The 24,174-nt window shown below is 40.9% G+C and overlaps 1 protein-coding gene across 2 annotated transcripts in view; it reads right to left on the bottom strand.

Annotated features, from left to right (window-relative positions):
• KIZ (kizuna centrosomal protein) overlaps positions 1–24,174 on the bottom strand; it is a 125,276-nt gene that overhangs the window by 19,585 nt on the left and 81,517 nt on the right. For both annotated transcript variants that reach the window (XM_080812712.1, XM_080812713.1), the window contains 3 exons: positions 20,517–20,664; positions 12,004–12,169; positions 10,678–10,743 (listed from right to left, as the gene is read on the bottom strand). In XM_080812712.1, coding sequence (XP_080668838.1) covers positions 10,678–10,743; positions 12,004–12,169; positions 20,517–20,664 — 380 coding nt within the window. The remainder of the gene's footprint in view (positions 1–10,677; positions 10,744–12,003; positions 12,170–20,516; positions 20,665–24,174) is intronic.

Genomic DNA, 24,174 nt, shown 5'->3' with positions numbered 1-24,174 from the left:
TACAACATCATATTAGTTTCAAGTATACCACATAATGATTCAGCATTTGCATGCACTGTGAAATGATCACCACAATAAGTGTAGTTACCATCCATCACCTTAATAGTTACATTTTTTTTTCTTGTGATGAGGACTTTTAAGATTTACCCTTCCTTCCTTCTTAAGGGACTTGGGCTCTGTAACTGGGCTGTGGCCTTTCCCTTCAAGGCTGCTCCAAGTCAGCTTTGAGAGAGAGCTCATGTCTCCTGTTCCATTCAACCAGAGCCCAACCCCCTTCCCAACCATGGATTCTTACTGGTATTTGATCCTTAAACCTTTTATGGACCTTCTCTAATAAGTCACTGAAGCCCACCCGGACACATTTTATCTGCAGCTGCCCTGACCTGAGTGATAGAGGGTTTCAGCAAAATCAAGCCGAGGACTGCTGGGAGCATCACCTGCCCCATCCCCATGCATGATTCCTTCAATGGTTTAATGGCAAAGTGAAGCTTAAAAAGCAAAAGGATTAAATGCATTCACTTGGAGGAATAAACACTAATGGAGAAAGGACCAGAGACACCAAAACACCTGGAGGAGTTGGAACAGACTGTGCTTTTGGCCATCAGGAGGTCTGTGTTGGGTATCAGGTGCTCAGAGCTGGGAGTCACTCTCCCATGGAATGTCTACACCCTTATTTTAGCCAGCAGAGCTGCAATAAACAACACATGAAGGACTGAGAGCTCACCCAAAAATGGTTTGGTGAAAAAAAATAATCAGGAGAGGCTAAAGGCTGCATAGCCTGGGTTGAAATAGGGGAAGAGGGGTTCAGGTAAACAGATACTGCAAACAGACAGGACAGGGCAGGACTGTAAATGCAGATGCTTTCTAGGGCCAAGCAGGTACCACACATAAGGGACTCTGGCATGGTGGGAGTGGTGGGAAGGGGAGCCCTACAGAAGGCTGGAGAGCTCATGTCTCATCCAGAGAGGACAGTTGTTATCTGGTGACAGTCAATTGCTGCCAGGTGTGAAAGAGGGACAGACCTCTTGCCAGACTTCTATCTTTTTTAAAAAATAAAACCCTGCACAGGCCAAACAGAACATACCTGTAACCTCAGAACTTGAAGGTGGTGAGCAAGTTTTTCTGTGTTCACTGTATAAGCACAAGAACCCTTAGAGAAAAACTTCAGTCAAGGAATTTAAGTTCGAGGTCAGAAAAAGCTTCCTCAGTTGAAAGTTGATTAAGGAGGTGGGGGGTGCTGCAAGAGCTGTGTGATTGTTAAATAACCATCTGTATGAAAGGGACCAGGCTGCACAGTCTTTGGAGGAAAGGGTGCAGTTTTTGCTAGGGGTCTCTAATAATTCAGATATCCTCCTGGAATGGCTTAGAAGACTAGGATGTCAGCTTTATAAAGCAGAAAGGCAAAGCCACAGGCATGAGGTTTATGGCAACTCAGGCCCAGGCTTTTCTAAAAGGAAGGAAGGATCAGTAAAGAATCAGGCTGTTAAAAGTTGCACTGTGTTACCCTGAAAATTCATAGTTATTTAATGATTGAAAAAGAAGCAAAAGTAACAAATCTAGAGGTTCAAGTTAGTATGCTTAAACAAGGTAGGGGCAAAGCTCATGTGGTTCCTAGGGAAAAGACTTCAGGGGGGGTGCCTGGATGGCTCAGTCGGTTGAATGTCTGCTTTCTGCTCAGGTCGTGGGCTCAGGGTACTTGGATGGAGACCCGCATCAGGCTCTCTGCTCAGCAGGGAGTCTGCTTCTCCCTCTCCTTTTGCCCCTTTCCCCTGTTCATGTGCTCTTTCTCTTTCAGATAGATGGGTAAAATTAAAAAAAAAAAAAAAAAAAGACTTGAGTTTTCTCAACTGCAAATTAATGGAAGTCTGCAAACTGGGGGCCTGGGTGGCCCCTTAAGGCTTCACTTTCCAGGCTGTGTCTTAGAATGCCAGAGAAATGCTTTCTCCTATTAGAATTGTCAGACTCAGAAAATTATTGAGTAGTGCAAACAATTCGATAAAACAAATATTTCTAAAGAATACAACTCTTTTTGATGAGAATGTCTTGGTGTACACACAAACAAATACACACGTGTGCTCAAGTGTTCCGTTCTGGATCTCTCAGTTAAGCGTCCATTATATACTCAAATCGACGTCAAGATTTCATTTAAAAAGCAGAAAACAGTGGAGTTTAAAACATAAAGTAAGGCAAGGGGGTTAAAAATCTATCCCTGGCTACTAAGTCCATACCAGTGACACAACAATAAATACATCTTTCCCTACTTTGTCACATAAGCTGGCTGAACCCAGTCATCTGTCTTCCTGCAAAGTGGGTGAGGGATCACTGAGATTGTGTTTTTCTTTTTGATATACACTTTGTGTCTAGAAAATGGAACAGCCAGGGAAAGAAAGAGGAAACATGCTGAATAAAGGGACGGAGGAGAGATGATGTTGGTGAGAAGGGGAGAGAGAAAAAGCCTCAACTTCTTATCTTTCGTTCTCTTTTATATGCAAATGTACACCTGCTAAAATACTTCTAAATCTACAAATAAAGGGAAAAAGAAAATATCTGATGAACAAGTGCTTTTAACAACCCTTTACAAGAGCCAGATAAACGTGGGGTTCACCAGCCTCGAAGGGGTGTCTCCAAGGCAGAGCTTTCGCAGAAATCCCTCATGAAAAAAGGGAAGAGCTGGGCCCGGAAAAGGAATAACAAAGGGGGATGCAAACAATACTATCACTCCGGCTAGGAAAAAACGACCTTGAACCGACAAAGCGCTGGGTATCCTCGAGTGCAGGAGGATAATTATGATTCCTATATGAAGTGTGCAGTAATTTTAAAATGAAATTTGAAAAGTATTTTCTGTCCGCTGAGTTTCCCAGTGCTGTTACCCTTCACGTATGTCTACACCCAGGCAATTTTCCCCCCACACTGTGCTAGATATGTGGCTGATCGTGGCAAACCCATTTTTGCAAAAGAAAATAAAAATTATGGGATGTAGTTCTAAAATTAATTCTAAAGATAAAGACTATCGCTTAAAATCCAGAAATCATTTGTCTAATAATCTGCTCAAATGAAAATGAGAGAATATTAGGATATGGGTGGTTCCATGGTCAAAGAATACAGAAAACTCATCTATATTTAGGATTTTTAAAATTAAAGGCTATGAGTGGATGGTAAGGTGAAACACACAGGTTGGATCCAAAAGGAGAATCGCTTTTCATGTCCAGATTTTCTGCAATAAACCCCACTCAACCAGTCATCCTGGGCCCGTAAATCTATCACCAAGGAGAGGGTCTATGCATACAGAAAAGACGAAATGCCTAATCCAGAAGAGTCGTCTGAAGCTGCTTCAGAAAACAAGTATATTCACCACATTCTTAATTTCCATGGAGCAATTCAACAATTACACCTGAAAATAAATGGCAGGATTGTAAACCCCCTTTAACAATATTTCAAAACCAAACCGAAACACTTCTGGGGGTATTACTTCACATGTAAATTTATAGCCCTAGTGCCTGCCACTTAACACTATTCAGTCCTTGGAGGTGAGTGTTCAACTCTGAAAGTCATGGAAGTTTCAACTTTCTGAAGACGGAGTAATCTGATCAGGAAGCTGTATTTTATAGGCATGCAAAACAGGATTTTTAGCAGCTTTGCATGCAATGATTTATAGGAGAAGAATCAGAAATAAAGACAGTAATACTATCATTATCATCATTTATAGTAGGGCCAGGAATAATCGCTGTATAAGATGACTTGGGTGCTAGAAACGTAAAATATGCAGAAATTCCTCCTTATCCACTGTAGTGGGTTGCCAAGTATCTCCCCCATCTCCCAGGTTTATGACCACCCAGAACCTCAGAATGTGATCTTTGGAAACAGGTTCTTTGCCGATGTCATTAGTTATGGACCTTAAAATGAAATCACCGTAGATTTATGGTGGGCCTTAAATCCAATGACTGGGTTCCTGAAAGGAAAAGGAGAGAACAGAGACACAGGAAAGAAGGCAATGTGAACATAGGCAGAGACTGAAGTGGTCCTGCCACACGTGAGGGGCCACCAGAAGCTGGAACAGGCACAGAGGGATTCTGCCCTCGAGCCTTTAGAAGGAGCACAGCCCTGCTGACTTTCTGATTTTAGGCTTCTGGCATCCAGAACTGTGAGAGAATACATTTCTGTTGTTTTAGGTTTGTGGTACTTGTTATAGCAGCCCTGGGAAAATAATACACTCCCTGAGCCCCAATTTTACGGAAACAGTCAAAGCTCAATCCCTTTTCTTTCTCCCTCTTCACTTGAGTCTCTTGTGTAAAATGAGGGTGTGTCACAACATGACCCACAAGGGCTCTCTCATCTTGAGACCTCCTGCTTCGTGGTTCTCATACCTGGGGAGTCACTAGGTATCTAGAAGACTGATGCCTGGGCCCCACCCCTAGAGTTCTGATGGGACTGGTCAAGGGTGTAGCTGGGGCATGGACATGTTTAAAAGCCTGCATGGGATGTTACTGCACAGCCACTGAGGAGAATTTCTCTAGGCACTTAGGAACTGATTTCCTTGAACACAGGAGTCTCCAACCAAGATCACTCTTCAGAAAGATGCCTTTCGTTCTTTACTGACCACTTTAAATCACCATGGCCACCTTTAATGCCATGAGTGAGGACTGCTTTGCTGGAGCAAGCAGTAGGCAATGGGCCCCACGGGTGAGACCCCAGTTGCCTGACTGCCCTCCCCAACAGAGACAGGACCGTGTGGACTGCAGGGGACAGTCCAGCAGCACATGTTGGCTCCCCTGGTTTTGCATGAGTTGGGGGTTACCAGTCCCAAGTACCGCAGGTAACATGTCTTTACATGATTCTTGTGCATTTCTGGGACAGGACAAGTGAGACACGGTCTTAGAAAAGTCTGGGTAGTGGAGGGGCCGTGCCGCTGTTCTCTGACTGCCAAAAGTTGTCACTGCAGTCTTTTCTCCCAGGATAAATCTAGTAGCCAATGACAACCCGGCTGTTGTAGGTTCTCAGCCCTTTTTCGGTGTGATGAAAAACTCAAGTAATCATGTTTGGGGAAGCACTGCCCAGAACCCTAAGTGGCAACCTTCAAATCGATGCTGACCTCCCACAAAGCTTTTAAATGGAAGTACCTTAGTATGACCTTGAATATTTCAGCTTCCAAAGAATATCAGTGAGAAATGGCACAGTCAGGCAACCACTTTCAACACAGCTTGACCAAGAGAATTGGTGTCAAAAGAATGAGAGGCTGAATGGACATTCTTAGAGGCTTAATCCTCTTGAGATAAAAGCTGAGAGGCCTTTTCACATGGAGCTTAAGGAGATGAATTTTGCCAGGATGGGCACGTGGGGTGGGAAAAGTACTGGTGGAGTGAATGACTGAAAGAGATAGTATTCCGGCCTGAATCAACAAGCATTAAGGAAACTCCTTAATACTCTCATTTTTATTCATTCGTTTGACGAAATGAGTGGCCACTATGTGCAGGATACTGTGTTAGGTGATGGGTTTTTATGACATTTAGCATAAGCTACATCACTGGCTAAAATGAAAACTTACTTACCTCTCAAAGGTAAATTTAGTGTGAATACAAAAAAAATCACCCATGTGGGAAATTTTACTTGGGGGTAGAAGTAGTTCAGAGGGAGACACTCTCTCATCAGCTAGATTAAGTGTTGCCTTAATCCTGGCCTATGTGTTTCAGGGAAACACTGACCTGAACAGCCTACTACTTGCACACGGTCTCAGGCCTAACTGCACTCAGGCTTGCCCTTCTTTATGAAGGGCAAACCTCTGGTATAATCTGTACTTGGAAATCCTTGTGAGCTGCCCACCTCTCTAGGCCTGACACAAGGGAAAGGAAAGGTGTGGCTTTGTTCATCACAGCTCTCCAAGCATCCTCACAGAGGTCATCTTTTGTGGGGATACACACTGACATTTCACTGATCCAGACATCCTGACGTGGTTGTCTCTCCTGTCAAATGAAAGGGGAAGGGTGGTGGAATGGAAGGAGGTCAAGGCTTAAGTCTTGATGTTTGAGTTCCAAACCCAACACACTAACTACATGGCCTTGAGCAGGAATCTTAACCTTTCTAGGTTTCTGCTGGACTGTCTATAGAACGAGTTACTGATGTTTACCCCACAGGACTGTTATGAAGATCGGACAGGATGGAGGCTTAGTGAGGGCAGGGTCATGGGCTTTTGCTGTCCTGGTATTTCTAGGAAGCAGCCCAAGTGAAGGTATAGCATACATGCATATGATATATTTATTTATTTTACACAGAAAACCACACGTTCTTAGTCATTCAGATTAATATTTGATTTGTACCTGGATTCTTAAGTGTGAAGAGCCAGACTAATAAAAGGAGTAGACTGTATTAACAATGGGAGATCATAAAGGCTGTGTGTGGGGGGATGGGGGGGTGGGGGGTGGGTGTTTATTGAAGGATTTCTGAGTAAATTCTAGCACAGATTGTGGGAGCTGAAGTTATGAAACTTACACTCTCCCAAATGATGATTAACAAAGCAGATGCTTTTCAGAGTGACAGCAAATTTGTTAAAGATGAGCCCCTCTGCCAGGAAAACCCATGTTTGGGAATGATAAGCAAATAAAGGGAAAAAAAAAGAAATGAGAATGTTGGCACATTTGATTCCTTTGCTACGGACTGTGAATCACAGACTCCCAGCATTTGAAGGAACGCTGGGGTTCCCAGAAACAAGAATTCCTTCCATGGTGCCCCTCTAGAGTGGGTTCCTGCCACAGTGCAACCAGCCAGCAGCTGAAAGACACCTTGTTTTTGCTGGAATGAAGAGACAGAAAGTTCTTCTACAACCTCACTGTGAATTCCTTCCTTGCAACACTCACAAACTGAGCTACACACTGCAGTTACACTTGATAAATGTTGGTATGTAGCAGCCCCACAAATATTTACAGACAGCTTTTGTGCTCTTTTTGGGTTAAACTTCCCCAGGACCCTCATCATTCTGAAAACGGCATAGCTTCAGGGCCTCCCACCCATCCTGCCCAGCTTCCTGGGGCCTGTCCTACATTTCACCTCAGCCTCTCTCTTTACTACATCTCTCCTGAGATGGCTGTAAAGCACATAATGTCACACAGAGGAAACACACGGAAGAGGAGCACTTTCGACTGTCAAAAGTTACTACTATAACCTGCTGGTTGTCAGTTCAGGGAGCAGCTTTAACATATAGCTTTCAGTAGTGACATCATCTGGGTTTAGTTACACTAAATATTATAATATAATATCATAAAGTAATCTCATCTATGAGGGATGGTCCCACAAAAGAGAACCATAGGAAAATGTTGAAGATAAATTTAGACTATTGAGAATACTGGTGCCCTCATTAGACTTAAGGCTTTTGTTTGTTTGTTTTAGAAAGGGGGAGAGGGGTAGGGGGAGAGGGAAATATAGAATTCCAAGCAGAAATATAGAATTCCAAGTTGGATAGAGCCCAACGTGGGGCTCTATCTCCTCACCCTGAGATCATGACCTGAGCTGAAATCAAGAGTCAGATGTTTAACTAACTGAGCCACCCAGGTGCCTCTAGACTTAAGGTTTTAAGAAACATTCCACATGCATGTGTGTATATTTACATTTCCCAAAATGTGTCCCACAGAATATTAACTTTGTTGGCCATTCATAGGAAGGATTCCATTTTCAGATAGGAGATAAGTTATATGAAACCCTAAGCTCGCACTTTTAAATGTTCCATTTATGGAAATTCTGAAAGTTTTTTAATATGCCTCGGCACACTGTGCTGGCTAGAGAGGGAAAGAGGGGTCAAGTAGGGTTTGGTCCCAAAATACATGTTCCTCAAAGTGTCTTCTGGGTGGAGTACTGCACAGAACAGATGGGGGAAATGTTGCATCAGCCCAGCAACATTTGTTAGAGCACACCATGGGAACACTTGCCTGGTGATCAGGTGCCCTGCAATGTCCTCCACTGTGGATAAGTCAGGCATGTGGTACATGAGTACTCACAAGCAGAGACGTGTGGCCTTTACCAGGAAGACCTCCAGGAATCACTTCATCATCCTCTTAAATGGTTTTTTCATATCATGAAACTCTCCTCAAGATTCCTTTTTGATAAGGTAAAAATCCTTATAGATTCAAACCATCCATTGAGTTTTCAAGTGGAAATTTCTTGAAGAAATTAATTTAGTGGTACTACTGGGAAGTGCGGTCTGTGAGGAATTATGGCAGCACAGGGCTTGGGTGGGTCTTGGTCCCAAGTGCCTACTGCAGTTCTGGAGGTAGTGTTCATATATTGAGTTTGTAGTACATGCTTGGCACTTTCACACACATGATCTCATTTCAACTTTAAGACAACCTTGCCAGGTAATATGTCTGCTTTCCCAATAGAAATGCTCAGAGGGATGAGGAAACAGAGCAGGAAGTAAAGAGCTGACATAGATGGCTGATGTCAAAGCCTAGGGACAGCCGCCATATCTCCTCAACTCCCAGAGGATAGCCTCTGGAATATTCCTTCTTTGGAATACTCTAGATGGAATGCAGCTCATACAACAGAAAAACCTCAAAAAATTATTATGAATGGAGAGGCGGACTCTATCTTAAATCAGATGATACACCTGCCCTAACTCTACCGAGGGCCAAATCTCCAAGTAATTATGCCAGAAGACACAAAGATTTAATAAAAAGATGATGGTTGGGGAATCTGGGTGGCTCAGTTGGTTAAGTGGCTGCCTTCCGCTCAGGTCATGACCCCAGGATCCTGGGATCAAGCCCCACATCGGGCTCCTTGCTCAGCGGGGAGCCTGTTTCTCCCTCTCCCTCTGCCTGCCACTCCCTCTGCTTGTGCTCTCTCTCTCACTATCTCTGTGTGTCAGATAAATGAATAAAATCTCTAAAAAAATAAAACTATGATGATCAAAAACTTGGAGATTGAACTAATACAATGTTATATGTCAATTATATCTCGCAAAAAAGTGGGGGAAAAAAAGAACTTAAGATTGTAACTTCAGTGACGTATGCAACAACAGTATTAAGCAGGGCCAAGGTGTTTGAGGCCCTCAAACATTAACTTTGTGGGAGATCTTGTGGGTGGGGAGCACAGAACAGAGTTGGTTGCCAGGACAGAACTGGCAAGGCTCAAAGTCACTGGCTTTGAAAGTTTTTTTTTTCTTCTTATGTATTTCCCAAGTTAGTTTATATGTCTACTACTTTGGCATACAAGAAGCACAAAGTACTTTTTTTTTAAACTGCTAACTACTGATGGGTCAATGGCAGGTTGTTGGAATTGCAATTTCTTTGAAGATCCTAATGGCAAATAATCCTTGTTAGGCTCATTACACCTCTTTCTGCACGAGGAGGAGAAAAATGTGAAAGTCTGGTACTTAACTCTCTTCTACTCTAAAAGTCTGTGGAAAATGCCATCTGGATTAATTTGGGGGAGAGTTGTCTACTGGCAAGGGATGATTGGAAAGAATACTGGAGAAGTAAGAATGGTCAACTGGGTCATCTCCTGGTTTCCACCCAATTAGCCTTTGTCATTTTATCTGAAACAAATTCAGAGGTCATTAGATACTTCTGCATTCAAAGGTAAACTGCAAAGGAAAAGCATCCAAATAACTTCTTGGTTATTTGCAGCTCGGGATCATCTACACTTCTATTCATAAAAAGAAAACAAAGAAGAGACCCTAACAGAGTTTTCTCAAAATGAAGAATAAAAATGCAATAAACTATATTACTGGGAAAATGTTGAAAAGAAAACCTCTGTATTTTGGAGTGAAATACTATCTGATGCAGAATATATACAATAATTGCTCTACTATAAACTCCTTTTTCAAAACCAGAGTTCATCACAGAAACATGGGTTTAAAAAATTAATCATCAGGCCATGAATTGCACTGCCATAAAAGAAAGCCATTCTTTTCTGCTTATAAACAATGAAACTACCAGATATGCAGATGCATGCCTCAGTACCTCGGTGCAATGGTGTATTTACTTGTATAAATATTTAAAGTCAGACCTTTGAATTTCTAATGAAGTAGTACACCACTTTACAAAATAAGGTACTAGTAAATTTAGATGTACGACAAATAGAATGCTGCTCAGAATACTAATTGCTGCTGTTGATGTTCTAAAACTAAAAAAAAGTAATGATATTCAGATTGCATCTAAACAAGCCTAATACATGTGCAGAAATATTAATAGGTCTTGATGAAACCTTACTGGTAAAATTGTTAAATTATCAGGCGAGCTAATCACCTCCTATTTTGGTTAGTTTTAAGTTAGCGGAGGTACAGGGCAAGCTTCCTGTCTGGCACTCCCCCAACCCTTGCTCTTATTTTAATGATACACATTCAATTATCACAGGAAAGAAAAGAGTCACAACAGAAACATCTGTAGTTTGCCGTATAATGACTGGGTGTTCCCCATGGAGACTGACCTTGTCACCCAGACGCAGGTGCTGAAAGGCTGTGGGGCGGGGGTGCTCACATGTGTAAATATATGACATGATTATGAAGTATTTTCCACCTTAGTTTATGTTAACGTAAGCTCACATGTCCTGCTCTTATGATTAATCGCCTGCTCCAGTATGCAGCGGCTTAATATCCTTGCTCTTAGTGGAGTTCACAAACCACTAACCTAGAAGGTTCCAATTACATGATAAGGCTGAATTCCTTTTGAAACTCTAAGGTCACTGTAACTTTACCTGTGATTGGGATCTTCGCTGCCATGCTTTCTTCCCTGCTCTCATCTCCACGGCCACTGGAAACTTCTAAAAACAAAACATGAGATGATAAAAGTGTATCTCAAGGTTGTATTTATGGAGTGGACCTTTGTTTGTCTTTTTTTTTTAAACTGCCGTTCCTTTTACTTTCATTGACTCCCCATGTCCCTTTCTGTGGGTTAGTTTATTTTTTTGTCTGAAATTGTACCGTTTCTAAAAGGAAGCCTATTCTTTTTTAAGATTATTAATTTATTCGAGAGAGCTGGAGAAAGTGTGAGCAGCAGGGGAGGAGCAGAGGGAGAGAGAGAAATGGGCCCAGTCCCAGAACCCTGGGATCATGACTTGAGCCCAAAGCAGAGGCTTAACTGACTGAGCCACCCAGGTGCCCAAAAGGAAACCTGTTCTAAATATCTCTATGTTGCCATGAAGCAAAATACTATAGTGCAACATCTATCAAATTCAAATAGGTCTTAAAACAAGTGAGCTCCAAATCCTGTGCATGTATATTGACTTCTAAGCATATCCCGAGCAACTTATGGCTGTCTTAGAAATGACATTAGAGCAGTTTCCTGGCATGCCTTAACAGTACTACTAAAATAATCACAATTCCCAGATACTAAAAATTGCCTCTTAAATTTGGGGAGCATAAACTCATTGATTCTTAGTTATCTGTTAAAACTTTTATAAGGTTCCATTATAATTAAAAAGAATATTTACAAATTATGAATAGATTTTATTAAGTGATATAAAAAACTTCAGAGTATTTTATGGAATCATTTTAATGGAATCACCTTCATCTTTGTGACACGATCAAAATGATCTACTGCCAAGAGATTCATTTTGCTAACACTTCATTACTTACAAAAACTTATTGGAGGGGCACCTGGGTGGCTCAGTCAGTTAAGCCTCTAACTTCGGGTCAGGTTATGGTCTCAGGGCCCTGGGATGGAGCCCTGTGTCCTGGGATCCAGACCCACACTGGGCTTCCTGCTCAGTGGGGAGTCTGCTTCTCCCCATCCCCCTTGTGCTCCACCTCTCTTTCAAATAAATAAATAAAATCTCAAAAAAACCCTTATTGGATATTCAGCAGAACTGCAGACCTATGGTTAGGTCTTCCATTCCTGTTAGGCTAAATGAAAACAAATACATTTCCTAAGAGGTGGTATAAAACAAAGAACATATCATGCATATTAAAATCAGAAGTATTCTCTAGTCAGCTTAATTTTATAGGCAATACCCTGAGAAAGAGGGTGTTGGGTTGACTCTAAATGCATGTTTTCTGTGGACAGAATTTATAGCAATAGCTACCTTGTTCCTTTGTACGAACACTGTTGAGCCACTGAGCGGGTCTGGCTTCCTTTATTCCACTATTGTCATTCAGAATGGATGGCAAGCTGCAAGATGATTCATTACTGTGAATAGCTGACCTATCGTCACACTCTTCTGTAAGGGCTTTTTTCAATAATGCTGTTGCCTAGAGTGTTTAAAAGAAAGCACAAAGAAATAAAAACAAACTCTAACCACATTACCCTTGGTCTCAAAAACCCAGCCTTCAAAAGTAATGTTAGGTTAAGCTTTACTTGGGGTTTAATTTGCTTCCTGACATTTAACTGAAATTAAAATATCTTCAAGATGAGACAACATCTGATTATTTTCCAGCATAATTTTTTTACAACAACTTGCACTTGTGATACCTTCTTTGAGGACTTATGGAATGCAGAAGTGTTCTTTGACTCGTAAAGTATGTATATGAGATGTGACCACCTCCATTAATCTGGGCTGGTTTATCCAAGATTTATCTTTCACTGCATGAATCTGATTTTCAGGCATGGAAGATGGTTGATTTGGAATGAGAAAGAGATCTGGAAGAATGTGACCTTGAGGTATCCCCATCTTTCTAGAAATGACCCTGAACTTCCCCAAATGGGAAGACTGCAGAAAAACTTCATGGCTGAGGAGGATACATGAAAGCAAAAAGAGAACTAACTTTATTCTAAATCATCACCTTTAATCAAGGATAAAGACACTCCGCACTTTGCCCCTCAGTCTGCTGGGAGCTCAGGAAACTGGCCTGCCACACTGCCTATCTGTTTTCAAAGGGCCCTGTACTGTCTTACCCATATCACCTCATGTCTCGTGGGCAGGCAGGTGGGCACAGATTTCATCACGGCTAACTTGAGAGGTAGAGAACAAATGGCAATTAAAAGGACAAGTTAATACTCCCGTCTATTCATTTCCAGGTCAGTACTCTCCTCCTGAGGAATACGAATATACTGGTAACAAGAGGTAACCAGTGAAGACATCGCCTCCTTCTAGACTGTAGGTTTCTCTCTCAGTTCCTACTTGTAAGTGGTGATTTGCCCAGGCTTTTTGCAGAGAAAACCTAGGTGGTGGTGCTGACCTATCACTGGTATCTGACGACAGGGCAGTGTCCAACCCAATCCATGGGAAACGAACATGAGACTCTACAAGTTAATATGAAGAGTGGGACTGGACAAAACATTACAGGTCATCTTTAGTCTAAGCACAAAGCAGTGTACCACTGTAATTATCTGGGGAAGAGGAGGGAAGACAATAATCTTTCCTTGTGATTAATATGAAAGAAGGTGAAGATACCTTGACAGGGAGAATCACTGAGGCAGAATATGGAAGATCTATCCTTGTTGAGTTTGCCTGGAACATACTTGGAGGTCACTGCCATGGGTCCTGACATCCCTGCAAGGCTCTTACCTTCTGCCCTCCCTAGCATTAGCTGGCCTCTTGAACTTGCACCCATTCTAGGGGCTGCAGCAGCTGACTGGAGGGGAATAAAGGAGTTCTAGTCTCCTTGGTCAAGGGACTTGGCATCAAGTTAGACTTGCAGCCAAGACCTGTCTATGGTCCACTTCTAGTAACTAGGTGCTTTTCCTCCATTTGTTTAAATTAGTCCTGAATCTTACTCCAATGGTAGTATCTCTGTACTGGGGTGATCTGCACAGTATCCCTGCAGACTAGGATTCGGGTATAAAGTCCTGCCTCTGAAGCTCAGGCCAAGGCTAGTTCCCGTCACTGGCTGCAACAGTGCCCCGATCCCAGCTGCCTACATGGACCACTGCACCGCATCTGCTTCCAGAATCTGTCCAGGAAGAGAGGTATGAAGAGTAGGAGGACCACGTCCTTGAACTGCCATCTTTCAACTGTCAGTGTGGTCTCTGGACCAGCCTGGCATGTCTCATTTCTAGATCTCCGCCCATTCTGATCTAGTCTGTTCCCACAGAAAGTTAAGCTCCAATTCTCTGTGCCCAATAATCCTGGCTATGTAAAAGCATTTTAGAATGTGAAAAGAAAGGGGTGCCTGGGTGGCTCAGTGGGTTAAGCTTCTGCTTTTGGCTCAGGTCATGATCTTGGGGTCCTGCGATCAAGCCCTGCATTGGGCTCTCTGCTTAGCAGGGAGCCTGCTTCCCCCACCCCCTGCCTGCCTCTCTGCCTACTTGTGATCTCTGTCAAATAAATAAATAATATATCTTAAAAAAAAAAAAAGAAGAAGAAGAATATGAACAAAAAGAATTGGCCCAGAATCTATATTGACAGCCGTAGTTTTGGGGCGCCTGGGTGGCTCAGTGAGTTAAGCCTCTGCCTTTGGCCCAGGTCATGGTCTCAGGGTCCTGGGATTGCGCCCCACATTGGGCTCTCTGCTCAGCAGGGAGCCTGGTTTGCCTGCCTCTCTGCCTACTTGTGATCTCTCTCTCTGTGAACTAAATAAATAAAAATCTTGAAAAAAAAAAAAAAAGAAAGCTGCAGTTTTCTTTTTCTGATAGTAAAATACTCCAAACATCTGAATATCCCTCAAAGATGTATTTCTTCCACATCTTACCTTATGCAATAGCTGTAACTAATAATTTCTTGGCATGACTTCATAATGGCCTGTCTTCACATATATCTCAAGAATAAAATTATTCAAGGACTGTTGCAACTTCCTGCACTTTGTGCTGTAGAATTTGAAGACAACAGAAACTGGGGTTGCCAGTGACTCAGATTACTTGTTAGGCCCTCAATGATGACACACAATTTATCTCAAAGCTTTGTGCATCCCTTTTCATAGGAGACCTTCTTTTGCTGTAGCTGGGTTCCAACTGGTCCTCAAAATAAAATGCTATATTAATATTGAATGTCTTTCTAATAATAAGTCTTTCTATGCTTAATACCCATATGAGCCCTGCCGACAGTTCTACACTGAGCCTCTTCTCTTTCTTTTTTTTTTTTTTTTTTTGACTAGGGCGAGGTAAGTAGAGTGGTGGGCATACTGCAGGTCTTTATTTATTTCATGTATTTCACAAATGAAGATAAATGATCTTCACTACTCAATACTCCTTTCTCTAGGACTTCTCTTACTTTTTTGATAGAGACATGTATAAAAGGACTCATCTTCTAAGATAATTCTATAGATAATTTCTCAAAGATGAGTTTTCTTTATCTGTAATGATTTTGATAGAAGGTCAAATTACTATAGGAGAATGGCTGGCTTGGCTTTAGTGGGCCATGGAGCCAACAGAGAACAGCAGATGTGCCCAGTGGGTCATCGGTAAAGGAATCCACAATATAAGGCCCCAACAAGCAGGGAATAATGATAAGCAGCACAGTAAGAAACACCAGCCTCAGATAAGGAATAGTCAGAAGGTTTTGAGTCAAAAACAAGTTTGGCAGAGTTGGGAGAAACATCTGTAATACATTCTCAAGCTGTATTGTTTGCAGACCTTTTAGAAAGGCATATTTTTAAGGAAGCCCCCGACTTGAAGGAGCTACAACACTAACTACAGGCTACAACACTAACCCATACCTGCACAGGAACAAAAGCCCAGAGAAGAGTGAACAAGCTGCTTTACATAGCTCACGCTGGGACTGAATGGGCTCTGCAAATTGGAGCTCTCTATGTGCAAAATGCCACCAGACAACAACTTTTCCTATCGGCCTCCTAATGGTGCTTATGAATGGACTATGCCTGGGTTACAACTTATCCGTTAGCTAATAAAGGCTCTCTTTGATTGCATACACTTTGAGCCCAGGAGGGCGATGGAGACTGTCACTGTTTAAGTCTGATGCTTAAGTCAATATCAATAAGCTAGTCTCTCACTTTTCTGCCTTCCCCAGAGCCAGGCAAAAGGGAAATTCAATGCCAAGGCACACACTGTTTGAAGAATGACTGGTGGTGATATCTCTACATTTCAGATCTTACTTTTTATTTTTATTTTTTTTAAAGATTATTTATTTATTTGACAGAGAAAGAGAAAGAGAGAGACAGCGAGAGAGGGAACACAAGCAAGGGGAGTGGGAGAGGGAGAAGCAGGCTCTCCACAGAGCATGGAGCCCTATGCAGTGCTTGGACCCCAGGACCATGGGATCATGACCTGAGTTGAAGGTAGCTGCTTAACGAAGGAGCCACCCACAGGTGCCCCCACATTTCAGATCTCATAAAAGATAAATCATCCTGTGAATTATACTCAGCAGGACACCTAGAGTTATTGGTTCAATATACTAGAATTTTTCTCAAAGTTCAGTTTCAATATGGATCCTGCTAGGTCTAGAACCCCGAGAGTCATCTCTTAATTTATATCCAGAAACAATCAAGTGTGATATTCACATGCATAGATAGATAGATGAATGTATTACTGGAAAAGACATTATGTCCTAAACACCATTAAAAGAAATGAAAGGAGGAAATCAAACTGTTCAAAATAAATTGCAACAAATTACACCAATTTATAGGGGAAAAAAAAGTTCTTATAAGTCAATAAGAAAAAAATTACTAACCTAATAGAAAAATGAGCAAAGAACATGAACCTGCAAATTATTAAAGAAGAAATACAAATGGCTAACAAATAGGTAGGGGAAAATTTGACCTCAATTGTAATATAAAGGTCAAATGAACAACAAAAAAAAATTGGATGTCATTTGTACTTCTCAATCTTGATGCTCCAAAAAAAAAAAAAAAAAAAAAGTCAATAGTATCCAGTTTCATAAAAAGCTCAGGGAAATCACATTTTCATTCATTCCTTGTAACTGATGACCCTTCCAGTGTGAGACGTACTGGTGCATAGCTACAGTGTGAGAGATGCATGTACCTTCTGACCTCACAATTCCATATCTAGAAATTCATCCTAAGGGAATAGTGTGGACAGCTGTAAAAACTGAATGGCCCAGATGTTCTTTGAAATATTTTTTACTAGAGGAACAATTAAAAACAAAAGAGACTGGAGTATCCATATGGGGATCTCTGTACAGCCATTTGAAATGATGTAGAAGAACATGGGATGATATGAAGGGAACTCTACTTATGACAAGTGGGAAAAAAAGCAGCTTTGTACCAACAGTACAGCCCATGTTTGTCAATATATTAAATATTAAAAACCACATGCTGCAATTCCAATGGAAAATTATCTTTTATTCTTTTTGCTTATCTCAATATTCCAAATTTGGAGGTGTTTTTTTTTCCCTGCTAGCTTTTTTTTTTTTTTTTTTAAACGTATGCTATCCATGAAAGAGGCCGGTTTCTGTGATGGGTGCTACAAATATAAAGAGAAGGTAAATGTGAAAGCATTTAGTAAAATTAAATTCTCTTCTATACATAAATCAGTGCTATTAATGCAGATACAAAAAAAAAACAAGAAAATTTTAAAAAAATCAGGTGATATTTTCTCCTAATACACAGATTTAATTGATCTTCCTCAAGGACCCTCCTCTTACACACTGGAAGTAATTTTTCACAAGTTAAAGCAAAATGCTCTTAAGTTATATCTAAGTTATAGGAGGGGAAGAGGAAAGGTTATGGGAAAGGGGGTTTTTATCTATGTAGCAATTAAAAGAAACGGGAAAGTATTCATATAAGCCAGCAAACATGTATTCAAGAGATAAGATCAAAAATCCTGTCCATCATTTAGGGAGAGGTGAAGGGATTTCTGTGACCAGTCACATGTCTCTCTGGCGGTGCATGTGTGGTGGGGGACATGATTGACCTGCTCTGCGGGTGACACCAGTAAGCCACTCTGCTTTGCCTGGAAGAGTTCTCCCGGCAGAAAGAGGCATCACGTAAGAAAAAAGGAGTATTAAGACACTTAGTGTTTTAATGAAGCACCCAACTCATTCTTTTTTCCACATAAATTACAAATTTTTCTGATTTAAAAGCATGCAGCTCAATTATGTAATTACCTAATAGGTTATGCAGGTGCTGTGGATCTTATCTGGTCTCGAGGGGACATAATCTGAGTTTCGGCGGCTTTAATGATGTATTTACTCAAGAGACAGGATTGACTCCAGCTGACAGCAAAGGGACCCACAGGTAAACATCATTTACATGTGGCTGTTTAATTAGCCATTTACCCAAGAGATCAAAGTAAATATTTCTGAGCTTCATTAGATTCTTCACCAAGTAATTTCTAGTAGAGCTTTCTTAAATTTTGAAAATCTCTTAGTTTTATGATTTCTATCTATGGAGAAATATATAACCCATATACTAAATGTGTATATTGTTTCGATGCAGAGAAACAACTCGAAGACACTTGAAATTTTGTTCATTGTGACAGGATGACTGTGTAAAACAAAGCAGTCCTAGAATTCACAAAAGCATTTTGTTGTAAAGTTCACAAGGCTTGTCTTGCTCATGTCATTTTGGTAACATGGTTCTTTAGGGTTTTGCATTTCTTCAGTTCCAAACTAACAGAAACGTCTCACTTACTTCTACTTTTAAGGGCAGATGTCATCATTAATTTGTTGGTAGCTTTTATGATTGTCACAAAGATGAGATCACAGTGATTTAAAAAGGAACAAAAAGCATACTAGGGGAGGCAGAATATCATTTGGTTCCTAAGTTTTTAATCAGGCAGCCCCCTTCCCATTAATACTGGAGTTTTTATTTGAAAAATTATGAGTGAATTGGTAGTCTGGAACTTGAAATATGTGTTCTACTATCAACAAATTAAATAACAAGATGATTAGATAGCAAAGGGAAGTATACCAATACTTCTGTCACCCTTGATGTGGGTGAAATGTGAAGTACTTGTAGTGAATGGAATGAATGGGAAACAATGTTGTTATATAAAATAGTACTGAATAAAATGGACAACAAAACCTGAGAACAAAATTCTTCTTAAGAACCACATTTATCAACAGGTATGGAATGGACCTAAGAAACACAGGTTCTGTTTTTCCTAAAGAATATCGTTCTTTATTTACTGAATCACACAAAATGCAGCAAAATGCAAATGTGTGCAACGGGGATACATCCAAGATTATCTGTGAAAAGGGAAATGGGATCCATGAGAGAAACATGGGAGCTGTATCTGTAACTGCAATAGTGATTTCAGAAGGAAGCAAGTAGGAGGAGGAAGGGGAGGCATAGGGTGATGGCAGGTTTGGTAGGAAGAAGGAAGCAGAGGTGAGGTTTGAAACAAATCTGGTGCAATGGTAACAACACACATGAACTTGGACAGGCATGGGACTATTAAGTTCATTACATCATTCTATGTGTGTACGTTTGAAATCCTTAAAAAAATCCTTCTCCTCTCTTTTTACTTTAGTTAAGATAGAGGCAAGGAAGGGGGGGCTTGGAGGACTGAAGGTGCTCTGAAAGGGGAAGGGAGTGATGGCAGAGACTCGACTGCACAGTGACAGTGGTGTGTGACTTCAGTGCTGAGGTGGCAAGGCTTGCCTCCAGGAGGGGCATGTGTCAAGTCCTTGAACTCTGAACATGATACAAATACGAACTTAAGAAAAGATCAAAGCCAGAAGACCCTACACTGAAGATGAGAAAACACACTTTGAAACAAGACACAGTGACAAGACATTAAACTTAGAAGAAGCGCCATCTCTCTGAATAGATGGCCTTCTAGAGAATAATGAAGACTACACTGGGCATGCTCTAGACCTGGGATTCTGGGTCCTCTCTCGCTCTCCTTGGGGATCTACTCCATCTGTTCAGCATCTTCACACTCTCCCTCAGACGATTCCTTGCTTAAAAAACTCTTAGGGCTTTCCGGGTCTGCTAAACCAAACACAAACTCCCCACTTGTGCTGGATGGATGCTGCACACAGGGCCCATGACCACCCAGGACCTTCTCGCCCACCACCCCAGCCTGGAGCCTGCCCTCCAGCCAGAAGGACCAGAGCTCGGTTCTACTTCCTGGGTCTGTTCTTTGGCTCCCAACAGCACTTCCCTGTTGCCCCTGCCATCACCTTCCTGATACACCCACCTGCACTCAGTCTATTAAAATTCTGTCTCTCTTTTAAGGGTCATCTCATACCTCTCTACTCCCTCTGCTATAAAGTCTGCCCTCATTGGATCTCTGGATGGCTTGGCTCCTTTTTCTGAAGGCCCATAGCCTCTGCTATTCTCTTATTGCACACATCCCACTATGCCATTCCCCAGAAGGAGATGCTACAATTTTATTTATTTCTCGCCAATGGATCTGGTCTGGTACCTGTGTACAGAGGTGGATCAATACGTATTTGCTGAATTAATATTTATGACTGTTCAGTACTTTTAAAGTATGGAGTGGAGAAAGAAAACCAGAATGCTATAAGATGCTTCTAAGTTCTTCAAAAAATGTTGTGCTAGTTGTGTCTAATTAGGTCACCTCCAGGATCTGAATTAACTGTATGGAGAAGTTGAGATTCCTACACAAAACTCTGTGCAAAAGGCCTAACGTGCAAGCAAACCAATCACAAAACCTCACTTATTATGGAACATTTTTTTAAAATATTTTAACCATTGTTAAGCATGTGACTATTTCTACAAATAATCCTTTGCATAAACTTTAAACTTATTTTTCAAAAAAGTAAATATTACTGACCCTTGTCATCTGGTCCATATTTTTGACTGGGAAAACTTCAGATGGCTTAGCTACCTCTTCTCTGATAGAATTATCATGTTCTTGCAAGGTGGCAACACGCTGACCCAAGTGTGCCCTCAATAAAGCTGCTGCTGCTGCTTGTTCAGATCTATAAAACAGAAAGGGGAGAACATTAAGGACTGGCCGTACTGTATTACCTAGGAGATTCCTTCATTTTTAGAGGTGCCACAGTCAAGTCAGCAAAGGACAGTTTATCCAGAAAAGTCTGGAACCTAGTATATTCAGGACTAAGATAATTTCCAGGGTCCAGGTATCTTTTTTTTTTTTTCCATTTACTTTGGTTATGAGTTCACTGCTAAATGAGCATTCCCAACTTTGATTGCCCAGAGGAACTACCTGGGGAGCTTTGCAAAATCTAAGTGCCTGGTGCCACCCCAAAGGATCTAGTACAACTGGACTGGGGTGTGGCCTGGCTGTTAGGACTTTTTTTAAGGCTCACAGACAGAGTGGTTCTAGTATATAGGCATGGTTTCAAATCACAGCATAGATGGTCAAGCTCCTCTTACATGTGGTTAAAAAAACTGATCACATTTTATGCTCAAAATCAGTTTATCCTTGTTATACTCTTACTACGGTCTACTTGTAATTAAAAAGCATTAAGATAATATTAGGAAAGAGTTAAAAAGGGAGCCTAAATTATATGCCCAGACCATGGCATGTAGTACACCTCTGGGGTAGGAGATGGACAAGATGAGCCTGGAACACACTGGCATCACAGAGAAAGCTCTCAGAGACTACTGAGTCATGTCTAAAGGCCTCAAAGGCTACTGTGAAGGGGATCCTACTGGCCCCAGATGAGACAAAGTGAACACCAAAAAGAATAATGACTGCAATGGACTGACACACAGCAGATATACGAAAATCACGAGTTCATTTTAAAAAAATAACAAAAAAAGTAAGGAAGCTTTGAAAAGAATAAGAACCTTTGGATTCAGCCTTAAAAAAGGAAGCAAGTCTTACCACATGCGGCAACATGCATAAATCTTAAGGACATTATGCTAAAGTAAATAAGCTAGTCACAAAAAGGCAAATACTGGAGGATCCGACTTATATTAGGTACCTAAAATGGTCAAATTCATGGAAACAGCAGAATGGTGCTTGCCAGGGGCTTGGAGGGAGAAATGGAGAGCTGTTTAATGGGTGTAGAGTTTCAGTTTTTTAAGATGAAAAAGTACTGCGGATCTGGTGCCCAACAATGTGAATGTCCTCAGTGCTACTGAACATTTGAAATTGGTTAAGATGGGGAGCACGTGAATGGCTCAGTCAGTTAAGCATCTGCCTTCAGCTCAGGTCACAGTCCAGGGTCCTGGGATCAAGCCCTGCATTGGGCTCTGGGCTCAGCAAGGGGTCTGCTTCTCCTTCCATCCCCCCCCCCCCCCACTCATGCTCTCTCTCCCTTACTCTCATTCTCTCTCTCTCTTGCTCTCAAACAAATAAATGAAATCTTTAAAAAAATGGTTAAGATGGTAACTTTTGCTGTGTGTGTGTGTGTGTTTTGTTTTGTTTTCTTTCTGTGTGTGTTTTTACCACAATTAATAATATAAACCAACCAACCAAGAAACCTTTGGAGGTTGCTAGGGCAACAACTTATTCTGAAAATTGGTAAGTAAAGGGACAGAATCATTTGTTCCACCCTTTTGGTCAAAAAAATGCATTTCAGGATTACCAGGAAGTTGATGGGCAAAATTCTTCCAACTAATATATGCACAACAAATGAATTAGTCACCATTCTGTAAGTCCAAATTAATGAATGCATCCGAGAAATGATAATTTTGTGAAAACTGCGTAGTGGTAAATGTCCTATTAAAGTCATCAGTGTGCCAACACTTGAACCCAGCCATCTCATGCTGCCTGCAGATGTATAACAGAGGGACCACCACCAAAGACGTTGTCTTGTCATCTTGTATCTGGATTGAACCACCAGTTCATGGGTAGCATCATGTGGATCCTTTTTCAAACAAATTAAATATAAAAAGACTTTGAGACAATCAAGGCCAATTCTCAAAGAATAGGTATTAGATAAGGAATCTTGTTAAATAGTAATGTATTAAATGCTTATCTGTTAGAAAGATAAGTATTTGTATTTATAAATGAAATATGTTTTCTGTTTTAAATGACTCAAGAAAAAAGTGTAGGGGAGGAGAAAGACTAAAAAAATGTTGACAATTGGTAGGACACAGTTATAAATACATGGGATTTCATTATGTTGTTATATTTGCTCTTGTGAATTTTTTAAAATTTCAAAGTAAAAAGTTACAAAAAAAAAAAAAGAAACCCAGTGTATTAGTGCCTGTAACTACTTGCAAATGCATAAAAATAAGAGATTGAGATTGAGAGATGGATGGAAGGATGGAAAGACAGACAGATACAGGTGTGTAATAACATATCAATGGTAGATCTGAGGGGTAGATATAGGGCTCACTGTACAGTTTCCTTTATTTTTCTTTATGTTTGGAAATTTTCATAATAACATGTTTGGGGGTGGGGAAGTAAGGCTATGTACAATTGAGACCTTTCTTTAATGAATCTTAATTGTTATAATCTTTGCTTGACTTAACCAAGACGTGCCTAAAGTAGGATGTGTCATGGGGATCCTTAAACTTCTTTAAAAACTTCCCAAAATGATTCCAAATTTTCTGGCTGGTTTGGCAGAAAGCCCCTTCAGCAACTTGAATTTCTTCGTTTCTTCCAGACTTCACTGAAGTCATAATGCCACCCAGTTCCTTTGTTCTGATTCTATACAAATGAAGGAACAACCATCTGCATTTGGTTTCACAATAGATTTCCCTACTGGGAAAATGTACTCACAGGACATGAGCAAATTCTCATCTACTCAGCTGTTCCATTTCTTATAATGAGTAAGTCAACTGTGTTTCTGGTCTGAAAGCATGTTTAGTTAGGTTGAATTAAACCTGAAAATAAGTTGAATTCGGATGAATTACATTAAACGATCAGAGACCAGTTTCTCAGGAGATTGACACACATGATTTCTGCAGAGGCGAAACCAAGGCAAGACTCTGGCTACTAATAACCCCACCAACTAGAACCATTCTTCGGGTCCTGGGATGAAGAACTAGCTAAGGTTTCCCACAATTACTGTACAAACGTCGCAAAAGGACAAAACCATTAATCAACCTGCACGAGGCCAAACAGCAAATGAACTACTGAAGGAGTTACAGCACCTAGAATCTGTGACTTTGGAACAGCTAAGCCAAATCTTGAAGCACAAAAACAGGCTTTTCTGCAGATTTATTTCAGGATCAATTGGGCAAGAAATGCAAGAGCCATGGCTGTTTTTGCATGAAGTACTGTCCATGGTTCTACATAAATACACCAAATCAGAAAATCTGCAAAGTGGTACAAAGGCCTTAAACAAAGGCCTTATATTCCTCTTTTTTATGCACTTTTGTTGAAGATTTGTAATGTCGGTGCCACAGAGAGAAAACAAAGTTTGGTGTCAGTTAAATGATATACTCCTCTAGTTAAAAATACAACAAAAGAAGAAAATTGAATCTATAATTAATTTCATATATTTAGAATGGCTTCCAGTCAGAAAACTGCAATTAACACAAATGCACCTATGCTTCCTAACCACAAC

This window comes from Martes martes (assembly GCF_963455335.1).
Source record: "Martes martes genome assembly, chromosome: 9".
In the NCBI taxonomy this organism is placed as follows: domain Eukaryota; kingdom Metazoa; phylum Chordata; class Mammalia; order Carnivora; family Mustelidae; genus Martes; species Martes martes.
The sequence above is the reverse complement of the archived record's forward strand: the minus strand, read 5'-3'. Positions and strand labels throughout refer to the sequence as shown.